This window comes from Cervus canadensis, chromosome X, assembly GCF_019320065.1.
Source record: "Cervus canadensis isolate Bull #8, Minnesota chromosome X, ASM1932006v1, whole genome shotgun sequence".
Lineage (NCBI taxonomy): Eukaryota > Metazoa > Chordata > Mammalia > Artiodactyla > Cervidae > Cervus > Cervus canadensis.
In genome coordinates this window covers 142,372,306-142,388,364 of record NC_057419.1, presented here as the reverse complement: position 1 = coordinate 142,388,364, position 16,059 = coordinate 142,372,306, and the positions used below count along the sequence as shown (strand labels likewise).

The window sequence follows — 16,059 nt, the reverse complement described above, 5'->3', positions numbered from 1 at the left end:
ATAATGGGCTTTCTTTTCATGGCTTTGGTTTAAAGAGGAAATCTGTGACGGCAACCCTTGTACACTGCTGGGGGGAATGGAAAACGGTGCCATGGAGAATGGTCTGGCTGTTCCTCCAAAAAGTAAATAGAAGATTACCATAGGTGGAGAACAGTGTGGAGATTCCTTAAAAAACTGGAAATAGAACTGCCATATGACCCAGCAATCCCACTGCTGGGCATACACACCAAGGAAACCAGAATTGAAAGAGACATGTGTACCCCAATGTTCATCACAGCACTGTTTGCAATAGCTAGGACATGGAAGCAACCTAGATATCCATTGGCAGATGAGTGGATAAGAAAGCTGTGGTACATATACACAATGGAATATTACTCAGCTATCAAAAAGAATGCATTTGAATCAGTTCTAATGAGGTGGATGAAACTGGAGCCTATTATACAGAGTGAATGAAGTGAGTCAGAAAGAAAAACACCAATACAGTATATTAACACATATATATGGAATTTAGAAAGATGGTAACAATGACCCTATATGTGAGACAGCAAAAGAGACACAGATGTAAAGAACAGACTTTTGAACTCTGTGGGAGAAGGTGAGGGTGGGATGATTTGAGAGAATAGCACTGAAACATGTGTATTACCATATGTGAAATAGATCGCCAGTCCGGGTTCAATGCATGAGACAGGGCGCTAAGGGCCAGTGCACTGGGATGACCCTGAGAGATGGGATGGGGAGGGAGTTGGGAGGGGGGTTTAGGATGGGGGATACATGTATACCCATGGCTGATTCATGTCAATGTATGGCAAAAACCAGTACAGTATTGTAAAGCAATTAGCCTCCAATTAAATAAATTAATTAAAAAAAAGATTACCATAGGATCCAGCAATTCCACTTCCAGGTATCTACTGAAAAGCAGTGAACACAGGGGCTAAAACACATATGTGTACACCCGTGTTTACAGGTACACGCGGTTCACAGAAATCAAAAGGTAGAAGGAACCCATGTCCATCGATGCATGCCTGGATGAAGAGAACATGGTCCAGCCTCACAATGGAGTGTGATTCAGCCTTAAAAAGACAGCCACTACAACACGGCTGGACCTACAAGGCGTGATGGTCAGTGAGAGAAGCCAGACATAAGGACAGACCCCATATGACTCCATTTGTATGAGATGCCTAGAGTCGTCAGACCCTAGACAAAGAGTAGGATGGGAGGACACGGGCTGGGGAAGTAGATGTCGGTGTCTAATGGGGACAGAGTTTCCATTGGGGAAGATGGGCAGTTCTGGGGATGGCCGCACACCCACGTGAATGTACTTAATGCCACCAACCTGGACACTTAAAAATGGTCAAGATGCTAAATTTATGTTATTTGTACTTTGCAGCAGTGAAAATAAAAAGACACCATCTGCATGTGTACCAGGGTTCTGGCATTTGGGTAGTGTTCCCTACCCCACCCACCTCTGAGGATGCTAGTCTGGACATTCAGGTGAGGCCCTTCCAGGTCAAGACCATTCAAGCCTGACCACACAGAGCAGGTGAGCCGAGCACTCTCCTCCTTCCATTAGGATCAGCAAGGTGGCTGCACCCCCAGGAACCCTGCTGTTCCTGGGGCTCACCCCAGCTTAATGAAGGGGAGAATGTCACCTGTCTAGCTTCAGAGGAGAATTCACCAAATAATAAATCACACACATTACCCAGAGAGAGACTGTAGGAGCCTTGCATTTTTTTTTAATATACAGAAATTTTGGTCTAGTCTTAAAATTAGGATATTCAACTACAGACTTTAAATTATGATGCATCTGTGGTCTTCCTCATTAAGTTATTTTTGTTCATCTTTTTTAACAGGCAGATAAAAATGTAAAACAGATTTAATAACTGAACACAGTTGACCAAGCCATTCCGTATAAGATAATGCTTTAGAGAGAGGGGCTTCCCAGTGAGACAGGGCCCCCTGGTCTGAAGATGCACAGAAACGAGAGCAGCGGTCTGCACCCCACACCCCGTGGAAAGGCACCCGGGGACTAAACGGTCGCCGAGCACAGGAGGCGACTGGATAGCAGCAGTGAGGCTTGCGCTATATGTCAACCATGTGTCCTACCAGTGTGTCTACAACAGAGGATGAAAAGAAGCCCGTGAGCAAAGTGTTCTGCGTGCATCGTCTTCCATTTCAACATCTCCAGTTTGAGTTCTTGTTTAAGAACACACAGACCTGCGACAAATTGAGTTGCCCTGTTTGTTGTTGTTTAAACAAGGACATTGGGGAACAATTTACAAATGGGTAACATTCTCAATGTGCCCTTTGGAAAAAAGGGATGGCTTTAAGTTATCTGTAGCTGGCATTGTGAGTGGGATTTGCCTTTCTAACTGAAATTCCTTGGCCCAAGATATGGTGTTATGTTAACAGTGGGGACATGGTGTTATGTTAACAGTGGGGACTTGAGCGTGCTTGGGATGCCACCCATCCAGACATGCACAGACACAGGTGGAGGTCAGGCCAGCCCTGGCCAGGGGCTGTGGGATGGGCCCGGGATGGGCGAACCAGCCTTGCCAGCGGTCTAGCTAATGCCTCTCCGCCCCTCAGCTCCCAACTGTCCCCCAGAGGCTCAGCTCCTAGGCCCCAGCCGCAGGCTGTGGCTGGACCCCAACCTCCTCCATGCAAAACAGGAGACAGAAGAAGATTCTGAAGGTAAAAGAACCGCTGCTTTTTTCTGCATTTCCCTCCTGGGATATCATAAATTTGAGAAAATTGAGGGCACGCTGGGTGCTTACACTGCCAGGAGAGATCCCCAAGGGAACTGTCCGGGGAACCCAGGCCCAGCCATCCATGTGGGCTCAGTCAACCACGTGGCAGAGCTGACCTCCTCAGCTTCCCACCTTTGCAATTACAGCCACAGAGATGAGGTACAATTGCCCCCAGGGGCTTGGCATCCCCGAGGTCACCATAGGTGGCTGCAGACCCAAATCCATGCCCTCATGCATCATAGTTATCCTTGAGCGAGAAGACCAGGGTCAGGAGAGTGCTTTGGTGAGGGGTGACTGAGAATTGATCCCAGTCTCTTTAGGGGCACCTCAGCGACTTCTTGGCATTCTCCAAACCAGAGTGGGAGTCCAGCTGGAGGTGCCGACGGGGGCTGAGGTCTGTGCTGTGGCCGAGTCAGCTCCTCCTGGGTTTGGTCCCTCTCTGCTTTCTTTCTGACTCTGCATTCTGCCCCACCTGCACCTGCAGACCTGGCTCTCCTGGATTGTCCCCAGGAGGTCGGGCACATCCAGGGCCAGGCTTCGTGCTCTTCAAGTTGGAGATGCAGACAAAGAAAACCCACCCACTGGCCAGAATTCAGGACTTAGAGAATCGGAGTTGGAGCCAAAGGAAACCGAAATCAAAACTCCCCCTTCCACCTACTGGAGGGGATCATTCTCAACAATACTTTGGTATTTTCCTTTGAAAGAAAAATTTTGACTTTTTTTTTTTCTCTATAGGCAGGGGTCTCAAAGTGCAAATGTTCCCAGTGTTCTGATTTTGCCTGCCTTCCGTGACCTTCCTTACTGCTCCCAGGAACTGTGCTGGGAGGATGGGGGATGGAGGGGACTTGTGGGGGAAGAGCAGTGAACGGGGGTCCCAAGCAACCAAAAGGAGATTCTTGTAGTCTAGTTCCCTGAAAAAACAAACAAACAAACAAAAAAAACCGACCCTGGCACAATAAATAATGAAATTTCAAAATGAAAATACCGGATAAGAGGAATGGAAATATCATGCCAATAAGCAGTTCCTTATTCTTGAGATATTCATCTGGTCCTCTGTGTGCACACACATGTATATATGCACACACACGGGGCTACGCACACATGCACACACAGACCAACTGCACCCATCCTGGAGAGGGGGTGCTGGGCTGGTGGGCCGCCTGGGTGAGAGCATCCTTCCTGCAGAGTGGCGCTCCCTTGTTGAAACTGTTGATCCAATTGCTCTGCAGTGAGTGCTTCCCCCCACCAAAATGACAAGGAGACCTCTGTCCCACCGCACCGCCAGAACAGTGAACATCTGGTGGAATGACAGTGTTCATTTAAAAAAGCTTCCATAGAAAAAAGGGGGGGAGGACACACAACTCTTCTCACTCTCTGATCTCTCCTTCCTCCTCCTTCCCCTCCCAGAATGGATTGGCTTCAGGCAAGGGTGGTCAGGCATCTTCAACAGTCCTCGCGGCCCGTGACCCCACCCATCCGAGTGCGCGTGTGTGCATGGTGCGAGTGCCCAGAGCAGTCCTGCTTAGAGGGACGTCTCCACGCTGTGGAGCGGGCTCCCGGGTCTGGAAGAAAACAGTGACGAGGTAGCTGACTTGGTGCCGCGCGTGGTCAGGTAGACGCCGCTGTCTATGGCATTGTTATTCTGGTTGGGAGAGGGCGGAGGGGGGGCTCTCAGGCGTTCCTCGTTCTCATCCACGTCCGTGTCGTCAATCAGCGGGATGTTGTGGGTGTAGTCATTGATTAGAAACTCGGGCGTCGCCATGAAGTTATGGATGGAGGTCTTGGATTCTGGTTTCTCCAGGCCTTCATAGAGGGAGCTACGGAACGCTTTCACCACCCGAATCTGAAGGGGGACAGGGGGAGGGAAGGGAGGAGAGAGGAAAGAAGGAAGAAGGAAGGAGACCATGAGCGGTGGGCTGGCGCTGCCAGTTGTGCCCACATCCATGGCAGGGGTCACTGCATGACAAACATTGGTCTTTTGGAAGAGAATGGTCGGAGCCCTCTGTCTGGGTGCGGTTACCTCCCATCACCTGACATGCATGCAGGACAAATGGTAGATATTCTGGAACTCAAGAGCAACGAATGCAGTGGACTGCTGGCTACACGGGAGAGGTGGGGAGGCAGGGGATTCCAACATGGGAGATGAGAAAGTTGACTGGGAAAAGGGAATGTGATGGGCCCTGGGCTCTCTACTTTCTCCTCCCGAAGAATCTGGAACTTTCTGGCATGAGAAAAGTCTCCAGCCTCTGGGCAAATGGCAAGCCTTTCTTGAGTGGGTCCCCCTCTGGCTTCTCCAGGTCCTCTCCTCTGTCCCCCAGCTCCGATGCCTCAGCGACTGCCCCTCTTTCTGGAAACTTCCATGACACCGCCCCTTTCTGGCCCTCCTACCTCACGTTTCTGTCTCCCTCTCCTCCACTCTTTCTTACTCTGTCTCAGGGTGCCTAGAGTGCTGGCCTGTCCTTGTCCCTCCTCCTCCCTGACCACACTGCCAGGCCAACCTCTTGGCCCTGGCCACAGCCCAGGGCTCATCTGGCTGAAACCAGGGATTGGGGCTCAGGCCCCTGCCAGTCCCCCATCTGGAGGCACCCAAGGTGGAAAATGGCTCCACTTTTGATTTCTACCCACCAAGTCTGTCCTGCTCGGATGCCCAGCATTTGACCAGGTCATCACTTCCTTTCACAGACCCTTTGCAGTGTGCTCCTAACCTGCCCCTCTTGCCTTTCTCACCCTCCTCCTTTTCAGTCTCCAAGACACACAACTTCTTTCAGTCCCTGGAATCTGCCATATTTGCCCCGTTCTCAGGTTCTCTGGCCACCTCACTGGCATCTGCAGGCCTCAGATCAGCACAGGGGTCCCCAGGAAAGAGCTTCCCACAATGCCTTGCTCCCCAGCTACCGCAGCTCCAGCTGCACTCAGGCAGCCCTGAGCCCCACACCCCCTGCAGGCCTAGCCCCTTGACTTCTGCTGGCGGCCCTGCCTTCACGTGCATGCGTGCTGAAGTCTCATCGGGTCTACAAAGCCGTAGAGCTGCTGCCTCTCTCTGCTCCTTCCTTGGGCCCCCAGCCTGGCTGCCCTCATGCTTCTAGAAGGCAGAATGGATGGGAAACCCTCAGCTGGGCCCCATGCTAACCAACTGGCCCTGTGCTGAGATTCAGAGGCCTGACCCTCCCTATGTGAGTGAATGGACACATGTCAATTCTAAAGCTACTTCCAAGTCCAAGGTGCTAGGGTTGGATTTTCTTGGTTTAGACAAGATATTGGCAACTGTGGCCCAAGAGCTAACTCTGGCCCTCAACATGGTTTTGTTAACAAAGTCTTAGTGGGGCCACAGCCACACCCATCCCTGTGAGCATTTTGTCTGGCTGTGTTGGAGGGCAGAGATGTGTAGTTTCCACAGTGACTTGGACCACAAGCTAAAAGTACTTGCTCCCTGGTCCTTCATAAGACAACTTCACTGTCCCCTGGTTTCGATCATGAATCCCACTGTTAACAATGAGTCCTTTGCTACCCTCTAGTGTCTGGACACCAGGGTTGGCATTGCTCAACCAAGCTCAGTGCTCCATGATCAGTTTAAACCAGGAGAACCTCACTGTCAAGTGCCAAAAAATGAGCCACACTGCGCCATCAAATTGGAATTTTCTAATTGCATGTCTTAAATCCCGTGAAGATTTTCTTGGAATTTGGCGAAGACCCATCTTCTGGCTGCTAGATGGCCATCATTTGTTGTCGGCTCCTTCATTCCCTAGACTGGTTTCTGAGACAGGGCTGACACCAAAATTGAGTGTCATTTTGACCTTTTTAATGAAAAGGAACAGTTCACTTTTTGTAGCCATGGCAGATGTGGCCTCATCATTTGGAGCTTTTCTGGTGCCAGGACTGTGGGGGAACCACGGGCAGCTTTCAGGCTGCAGAGTCGTGCTGGAGGACTTGGTTTGGCTCTCAGCCACACCCCCCAAGCCACAGAAGCTGAAGCAAGTGGCATCCTGCCACCCTCAACCCTGGTGGCCTTCGTGGTAAGTTTACCAGCAGTCATCTGGTGCCCTGGCCACCTCCTTTGCCCTCCCTTGGACCTGGGTCGTGTGATCAGGCCAGGCCTCTGCTCAAACTCACCCACAGCTCTCCCAGTCCACCCTCGCCAGGGCCGTCGTCCTGGCTGTACTCAAAGACTCACTTGAATGCCTGTCACTAGCCTTCTTTGCTGCCTGGTGCCAAAGCCTGGCACAGAGCAGCTGCTCAGTCACCAACACGAGGTGCCAGGACTGCCTGCTCAAACATGTGCCCCTGGCTCAAGTCAACCTGAGTGTGTTTATAGCTGACCATGAGTCAGCTTCCCTCCAGCTTCCGTTTCCCTGTATCCTAATCTTGGGCTCTTAACAAATGGCTTGAGATGGGTCTTACGATGGGATGTTTTCAGGCCACCTGCCACCAAAGGGCACAGCCAACCTCTGGGGCATGGGTTTGGTGGGAACTGGGAAGACAGGACCACCCTGGAGGCCTGGGCTCACACCCGGGGGCCTGAGAATGTCCCCATGGTGGAGTTGGTGCCTCCCTGTGAAAGCCCGGTCACAGCCAAGTGGGTCCAGCACCCTTCCCTAGCTCCTCTCCTGGCCTGGGACTGTCCCAGAGGCTGGGGCAAGGCCCTCAGGTCACCTCTCCATCTCGAGAACCCCAAAAGGATGTCACTGTGCTCAAGGCTGCCAGTGTCGCCCACGGCTCACAGACTAAGTTGATGCCATCAACACCCGCTGTACCACGACCACCTGCAGCCAGGACCCACCCTTCCTGGCACCTGCTGCCCCTGCACTTCCTGTGGATGGCTAATAGGCCTCTCGAACTGAAGGAGGTCCTGGAGGGACCCCCCAGCCTTGCCTCTGCTGACCCTGCCCTTTGCCTCGTCTTCCCATCCAGGGGGCAGGGCTCCGGCTGAACCTTGGAGGCACCCAGTACTGCGACCCCAGGACTGAACATCAGCGTGTCTTGCGGCCCCTAGTTCTCAAACCTCTCCCCAGTGGAGCCTTTCCCACCTCCATGGCTGCAGCTGTGTTCCCCGGGGACCACAACCCCCAAGCACAGAGACGCTGGGAGCCAGGCCCTTGGATCTTCCCTGGGTCCCCAGGGGTCTTCCTTGTCCCCATCCCTTTTGTCTGACACTGAGTCAGGCCCTGCCCTCGTGTCTAGCAGGTGAGGACTCCAAACATCCCAGCAGCTGCTGAGGTAGCTCTGGGTCCTACTGTGGTGGCACTCACACCAGTCTGTGCAGTATGGGATACCCCCCACCCCCGAGTCCAGATGACTGTAAGATAATTTAAAGGTGAAAGAAAGACATGAAAAGCACTAGCCAGTGAAGAGGACTCCTAGGTTAGGGCAGGTCTGGCTGGAGCTGGACGCCGTTTTGCAGTTTCTTGCCCCATCTCTCATGAGACCCGTCGCAACCCCCACCTCCTGGCATCTGAGAACTGCCATGTTTTCTCCTTCACTGCCTGGGCGTGCCACCTGGCCATCTCCCTGTCCCTCATCTAGGTTACTCTTTGCCCCTCTCTTGGTGCAGTGGTCCCTCCAGCTGTGGCCACGCAGGGCCCCAGCTTCATTTGGCTCTGTTCTCTTCTGTCCCTTGCTCTCCACACCAACCCCTGTTTCCAGGCTGGACACCGGGTCATCCAGGCCTTTTCTTCACCCATGTCCATGCATCTCCTGGGTGCTTCTAGCTGTCTGTCTGGTAAGGAGGCCCCATCTCTATGTCCATACTCAGGGCTCTGCCTGCTTCCTTAACTTTACCTCCCACTCCCACACCTCCTCCCTTGTCTGGCTGTTGCCGCTCTTGACCTCCGCCCTCTCTTGGCATGGAAGCCTGAGCCATGTTTACAAACAAACACAAGTCAGACTGCGTCTCACCCTCCAGTGCTCCAAACCCTTCAGTAGCCCTGTCTCCCTCAAAGGAAAAGTACTGCCAAAGCCTGCCTCGGGCCATTGTCTTCCTCTTCCTCCTTTACTCTCTGCAGCCCCCTGGCTCTTCCTCAAGCGGGACACTCCTGCCTCAGGGCCTTTGCACTGGCTGTTCCCTGTGTCAGGAAGGCTCTTCCCCAGTGAGCCTCATGGCTCCCCTTCACCTCTTTCTGTGTGTAGCTGCAATCCACCCATCTTCCTCAGCAACCCGGCACCTCTTCTGCCTCCTTTTCTCCCCAGCACGGTTCGCCTTCAAACAACTCACACATCCTATTTATTCTCTGTTTCCTGTCACTGGAACATAAGACCCCTGAGGGCAGGGGGCCCACACATACTGGCACATGTCTCCCATCATAGCTTCCCCAACCAGCACTCTCCACCTGCGTTGCTCAGAACAGTTAGTCTGAGTGTCCCACAGGGCCATCACACCTGCCCCCTTCCCCCACCTAGACTTTTCTTCCACCAGGTCATCCCGTCAGCCTTGTCTCCTCATTTGGAACTCAGCTCACAATCCACCCTCTAAGAGGCTGTCTCAGACAAGCTTTATCCCAAACAGTGCCCCTAAAGTTTCTCTTGTTCTCCTTCCTTTTGTTCTGAGGCTGGTGAGCATCTGCACTGAGCGAAAGCTTACTTCTATATTGTCTGCTGCCTGGGGCCTGCTTTCTCCTCACTCTGAGCTCCTTGAGCAGGGACCAGCTCCTGACCCACAGGACCACCGGAGCCACATGGAGGAGGGGTGCTTGTGTCAGACTCTGCCATGGGGCCATGCTACTGATGAAGAGTTGGGGTCTGAGGAGGCGGGGTTGTGAAGGTCACGGCTGAAAGTGGATGGACTGTGCTTTGGTTTTGAATTTTAATCGCTGGAGTTTGCAATGGAGGTGCTGGTGGTGGCAGGGAAGGGCCATGAAAGCAGACAGGAGGTGAAGGACTGAGGGAACACCTACCCTATTAAAGGAAAAGAAAAGAAGAGAAAACTAAAAGCAATGACAACAGTCACAACAGAAACTGGGCCTGACGCCTTCTGTCCTGTGGGATGAACAGGCCCTGGGGGGTTGACATCCTCTCTACCCTCTGCTCCTGTCTCAGCACGAGGCTCACAGAACTCAGAATTTTTCTGGCCAACTCCTGCCCTGTCTTGCTCTACTCCCTGAAAGCGTGTACATGATTGATGGACATGCTTGGCTCTGGACCAACCACTAATCCAGACTTTCTGTAGGAGGAAGGAAGCTGGCAGCTTCCCTGGCACTGGGGCTTTGGATTTAAAGCAAATTCTGAACACAGCAGCCGGGGAGAGCCATGAGGCCTCCATGAACTTCAGGTTCTCAATTCCCAAACCCTCCCCATAGGCATGAAGGTGAATCATGACTTGAAAGCAACACAAAGACATGTAAGGTGATGGAACCACAGTTGAGGGGACAGAAAGGGGAAGGTTCCCTTTCCTCAACCATGGAATTAGGAGATGTGAAAATGCAAACTCCAGAGTTGGCCCTTTCACTGAGGTACTGAATCCCAAACAAAAGACGGATTTGTGGGTGTTGGCCAATTGAAAATGCTGGTGACTGGTGAGATTGTGAAGATAACCCCCCATTCTGTGGGCATGTGTGTGTGCCCAGGACTGGACAGTCCACCCTCAGTGGCTGGCATCAGTACAACATTGCACTCAATTGACCCAGGCATGGAGAGTCTTGGGCTTTTGGGGATCTTGGCCTTGCCTCTCACCCCAGCCATCTTCAGCTTCAGGATCTCAACTAAGTCTCTTGAGCTGTCTCAGCCCTGGCTTCCAGCCCCTGGAGTTGGCCTGGAAGTGCCTACTGGGAAGGGCTCCAGAGCAGGGCTTCCAGGGTCGGCCTTAGGCTTTCAGCTGGTGTGTGCTTTTGGAATTGCCTGCAAGGTCCTTCCACATGGTAGGGCCCCCGGCTGCATGAAGGCTTGGGCAGGGTTGATAACTGCTCCTAGTGTGGAGACAGTGTCCACACTGTCAAAGAGCCAGCTGCAAATGCCAATACACTATTCCCAGAAACCCACAAGGGCAGAGTTGGCTCGAAACCAATGGATTTCCTGAGAAGGAAGCAAACTCCAGCAAATGAGACAGCTTTCACTTGCAAGACTCCTTCCTCCATCTTCCACAGGGCTGCCTTAACTACTGCTCTGTGAGCATGTGAGGAGCATGTCTCCCTGCTCTCCAGAAGGGCATGTCCACAGAAGACCCAAGGCCCCACCTAGTGGGGCTTTGCCAAGTTGGATGGAATGTTTTCACATTGCAAAAGCCAATTAAAATAAAACAACTGCCATGATATGTTTCTGGCATGGTTGATCAGAACAAAACCGCCCTGAGGGAGTCCTTCTGGCCACATCTGACCAAACTCACAAGCTGCCCCTGCTACAGTAAACACTGGAGTATGGATGGCTGGACTGATGTGGAACAGGCTTTGGATGTGTGGCTGGGGAGGGCCTGGGGTGTGTCTGTGTGTCCCCCCTCACACCTGGGAGCAGCCACCTGGCACCCTGGGCTTGCTGCTCGTAAGTAAACCTGAGTAAATAGACACTCCCTGTCTGGTTGTACCTTGGGCATCCTGACAGCCAGCATTATTGTGTGAGAGTGTAATCAGGGCAGGAATGGGGGTGACTGACACACTAACAGAGGATAGGATTTCACACCCCTTTCATTTCCAAAAGACTGAAGGTGGTTAGTAAAGGATGGCATTTCCCTAAGCCACTCAGATGGGTGGCCTCAAGGCCAAGCATGGCTGAGGTCCTGTGAAATGAAGTGGCAGGCCAAGAATGAAATGGCTGTGGTGGGGCAGCCACTGAGCCAGGCGGGAGAAATGGCTGAGTGAGCAAGGAGGAGGCAGCCAAGGGCATTGTGGAGCTGGGAGGTCATTGCCTGTGACCAGGGGTGTGGGGACCGAGTTAGGACTCCCGAATCCAGGAGCAGCAAAGACCCGCATGCACATATGGGCATGGGGAGCCCGGTTGGGGGGGGGGTCAAAGGTTGACTAGGAAGCGTGGGTGGCTGTGAATGTGGGCACGTTCAGCCCCAAGGATCACTGCATCTCTAGCCTCCCCCCAAAACACCCTTTGGAAGGATTCTCCTCCCCTTCAGATTCTGAGGACATTCTCTGGCCACTTCTTCCATTGATATTACATGCTGGGACCTGCATTGGGTGATCTGTGTCATGTTTCATTCTGGCCTTCAGGCTCCTTGTCCATACCCTGAACCGGGCCTTCCACCTAGAGAGCCCGAGGTTCTCCGTAGAAGTGACACTGGGCTGGGACTGGCTGTGGTGCTTAGGATGAGGCGTGGCCTGGCCAGGTGGTGGGCAAGGCGGACAGGAGACTTCCTGAAAGAGCCAGGTTTTCCCGAGGAAACCTTGTGCCCCATGACCACTGGTAAGTTCTGAGAGGGAGAGTGAAGGCCTGGGGCTGTCCTCTGCTCCACCAGGCCTTCCCCTGATTTGCATGATGCGGGTGCCAGGCTTGGTGATTTCTCAGGGTCTTTGAAGCTCAGACTGGGAACCAGTTCAGAGTTCCAAGCCAACCTGCCACGTGGTGATGGTGGGAGGAAGCAGTTTTGGTGGGCAGTATCTGGAATCTGGGAATGTCCCCTGGTGTCACCTGGTCCTCCATCCAGCATCTTCCTTCGCAGAGGGGTCCTTTCCGAGGTGCTGTGCCTTTGAGGCCACCCCTTGTGAATCAGAACATCAGAACCCTCCGCAGGCCGAAGGCACTCATCTCCCAGTGGCACAAGGTGTGGAAGGGACAGCGAACCTTCTTCTGGCCAGGAGCTACTTGGGTCCCTGTCGAGTGGCTCCTACTCTGCACTGCTGGACTCCCAGCAGTGGGAAGGGAGGTGCGGCACGTGGCCACAGAAAGAAGGAAGGCACTAGGAGCCAAGGAAGACACAGGAGAGACACTGCCCCAAGGGAGGAAGCTGGAGGCACCCAGACAGACAGGCAGATGGACAGACAGACAGAGAGAAAGCACAGAGAGAGATGGCAAAGGAACACATGGAAGAAGTGGGGCAGGGGGAGGGCAGCAGCTGCCCAGTGGGCCCTGGCCAAGCCTCCTGTCTGTCTTCCTGGGTGGAGTGGTGGCAACTCCCCTGTGGGATGAGGCTGGAGCTTTCCAGCTCACCCATGAGGGCCATCAGCCAGTATTTGTGGCTCAGGTGGGTGTCTCAGTGAGCATTCTAGGTAGCCGGATGTATGTGTGGCCTGTGGGATGGAGAATGCATTTGTGTGTGTGTGCGTTCACGTGTGTGACATTTTCAAAGGGGACAAGGTGACCCCAGTGGGGACCAGTGCAACCCACACCACTTCCTTAAAGGGCAGAGTGGCCTGAAACGACATCTTAAGCAAGAGGAGGGACACTCTCCACTGGGGACCTCTCACCAGTTCCTAAAAAAAAAAAAGAAGAAAAAGAAGAAGAAAACAAACAAACAAACCAAAAACCAAAAAGAAAGTACAAGACAACAGAAAAAAAGGAAAAGAGAAGAAATCAAGGTAAAGGAAAATCCGAGTCTGGTGGGAAAAGCATAGTTAACGACTCTTGTCTGTGGGGAGTGGTGTGTTCTCAGAGTGAGAGCTGCCAGGTCCCACTGGAAGGAAAGGAAAGAGGCTCATACCTGAAGGTTTACTGTTTTGTTTTTGAAAATGTCAAGTTTGTTATGAGAAGTAGGTGACCCTGGGTTGGGGGGCACACATGGTTCCTTGCATTGTCGTTTGGGGGACCATGGGGTAGTGGATTCAATGGTCCAATGGCTTTTCCTTTGCCTTTGTGAAGAAATGTGAGCAAATGTGGAAGTTTCTACCTCTTCAGGTCCGCCCCTGGGTTCCTTTCTAAATGTGATGACATGGCGGGAAGTTTTCAGTGGAACGTATAGCAAGGAATCAATGTCTCCCAACTTCTTGAAGGAAGGAGGACAGAGAGTACGGACCAGATCAGGTTAAGACCTTCCAATCCTGAAGCCTGCTTGGAAAGAGCAAAGATGCATTGGGGACAAGTGGAGATGTGGCCGAGGGTGGATCTGGGGCATGAGGAGGGCTCCTGGGGACACCTCTAATGCCTGGTGGCTCAGGTCTACTGCCTTTGGAAACCACTTCAAGGAGAGTTCTGGAAGCTGTTTCTTTAGTCCCCAGTGGGTGGGCTGGGTTCTCCACTGTGAAAGATGCTGCAAAAGCTTCTCCTTCGAGTCCCAGAGACGGCCCTGAGCCCGCGTGCCAACATCATGCTGCCCCGCAGAACACTGACCAAGTCCCCACCGAGTCCCAACGCCACCAGAATACGGCCCAAGTGAAGAACCATCAGCAAAGGCAGACCAGTTCAAGAAAAGAAAACCAATGACAGAAGGAGCACCAAACGAAAATTAAAAACATAAAATAAAATAAACCAAACAAAGAAAAGAACGAAGGTCCAGCAGTGCCATGGATTCAATACATTTCATAAGAGGCTATGGCTTTGGAGCGACACACCGTCTGGTGGGAAGGACTGAACGGGGCAATAAAGAAAGAACGGAAAAGCCACGGTGCGCGGAGGATGCAAGACTGGAAAAAAAAGAGAAGGAAGAGTTGGAGGCTTTTTCCTCCCTAGAGATGCCATTTATGAGAGAAAAGGGGACTCAAGACTCACTCCCAGCGGCACTGGTGGGATTGGCAGCAGAGAGAATTACGTGAGTAGGGGTAGAAAGATTGGTTACGTCATGGAGCTGGCTGAGGACCGAGGACCGCCGGCGCACAGCACCCTGAAATGAACCGCTTCTCTTGAAGGTACTCACTACCTCCATCTGTGGGAGAGAAAATGAGATAAAGGTTGGCTTGCACTGTGGTCCTGGGGATCGCATGGGGGTGGGGCTGGGTGGGGACAGGGACCACGCTGGGCACATATCGTGACAGCAAAGCCTCATGGGGGTCGCCGCGGTGCTTCCGACGGGACCATGGCCGAGGCCCTTGGCCTTTGCATCATCCATCAAGAGACGATTTGCTGAGTGAATGATTTGGGCTCAGAAGACTTGGGGCACTCGGGGATTAGTGATGGATCGGGTGCACCACAAACAATTTTAGGGAGAGCCATTTGCATTCACGATATGCTCATTGCAAGCCACTCATCAATAAATACCTGTGTCTGGCAATACTTTGTTATCCTAGGTCAGTAGTGCTCAACTTTTTTGCTGCCCCAACACACCTGAAGGATGTGACATGCTCCCATTAGGAACGAGGTCATGGATGGTGGTGACAGCTGCCCTTCCCTGCCCATCCTTGCTTACATGGCTCTAACCTGGCATCACTCTGCTTCTGTGGCTCATCCAAGTGACTGAGGGGTACTTAGAGGGAAATCTCAATGGAAGAATGGATTTTACAAGAGGGGGAGGGGTTTCCCCAAAGCCCCCGCTTTATCTTATCAGAACGCCTACCCGCAGAGCCACAGGCAGGGTGGGAGGAAAATGGAGAGCTAGGTCTGGGGAGCAAAGATGGCTTTGGCTTTGGCCCTCACCCCTTAAGCTTCCAGGGAGCCTTTGGGAAAGAAGAGCCATGGGGGTGAACTTGCCAGAGACACAGTGTCTTCAGATTTCCCGACCCTGCCTTTGGCTGGCAGGGGGACTGGGGGTGGAGCAAAGCCAGGCATGGGCTTCCAGGTAACTGTGGGTGGGTGGGCACTATGAATGTCCCACTATCAGAAATCTATCTGTCTAGATTCTGGGATGCCAGCCTGCTGTGACGCACTTGGGGTACTTCTTAGGGAATGACCTCTTGGGCGGGCTATGTGTGTGTGTGTGTGTGTTTATGGAATTTTTTGGCGTTAGAAAGTGGATCCGATTTCTAGAAAGTGCCTATCTAGAACTATTTCTAGAGAGTTCACTAGATGATGTGATCAGTATGCATTTCTGGAGCCCAGAGCACACTGGCTGCCTGCCCTGGGCACAAGGTCATGGCCCCTGCTCGCAAGCCCCCAGGTGGCTACATGGTAGCCACCAGGGTCAGTGGTGTATCTGACATAGGGCCAGGCTCTAGGAAGAAGGCAGCTTGAGTGCTCGGACTCCCTCCATCCCAACCACAATGAAGATGTCCATCATTTCAACCTTTGGATGCACTGTGAGACAGATACTTATTGTTGTGTGCCCACTGCTGAGTGCCCATGGGGCTGGCACAGTGCTGAGCACCCCAGTGCACTGAAGGAAGACGACCCATGTCATGATGTTGCCGTCTCTTTCTATTTCTTCCCTAGGTTGAGATGTTTCTAAGGCTACAGAGATAAATCTGTCTCAAGAGGGGACTCTTACTGTGGAAAAGGCAACAAAGGTAGGAAAAAACGCCTTTCCTGTCTCTGATTGGGCCTCTCTGGGTGGTGTACCGATGGGATGATGGTATCAGTC

General features: G+C 52.6%; 1 protein-coding gene across 7 annotated transcripts in view; it reads right to left on the bottom strand.

The window, feature by feature from the left end:
• Positions 1 to 1,706: 1,706 nt before the first annotated feature.
• The window catches only part of ATP2B3 (ATPase plasma membrane Ca2+ transporting 3), a 61,394-nt gene continuing 47,041 nt past the window's right edge, over positions 1,707 to 16,059 (bottom strand). Inside the window, exons 21-22 of one of the 7 annotated variants that reach the window (XM_043457563.1) lie at positions 14,386 to 14,472; positions 1,707 to 4,590 (exon numbers count right to left, since the gene is read on the bottom strand). In XM_043457563.1, the coding sequence (XP_043313498.1) occupies positions 4,270 to 4,590; positions 14,386 to 14,472 (408 nt within the window). In that variant the 3' untranslated portion in view covers positions 1,707 to 4,269. Of the gene's footprint in view, positions 4,591 to 13,978; positions 14,473 to 16,059 lie in introns of those variants that run through there. The other 6 variants (XM_043457567.1, XR_006267340.1, XM_043457566.1 and 3 more) reach the window with 6 other exon arrangements.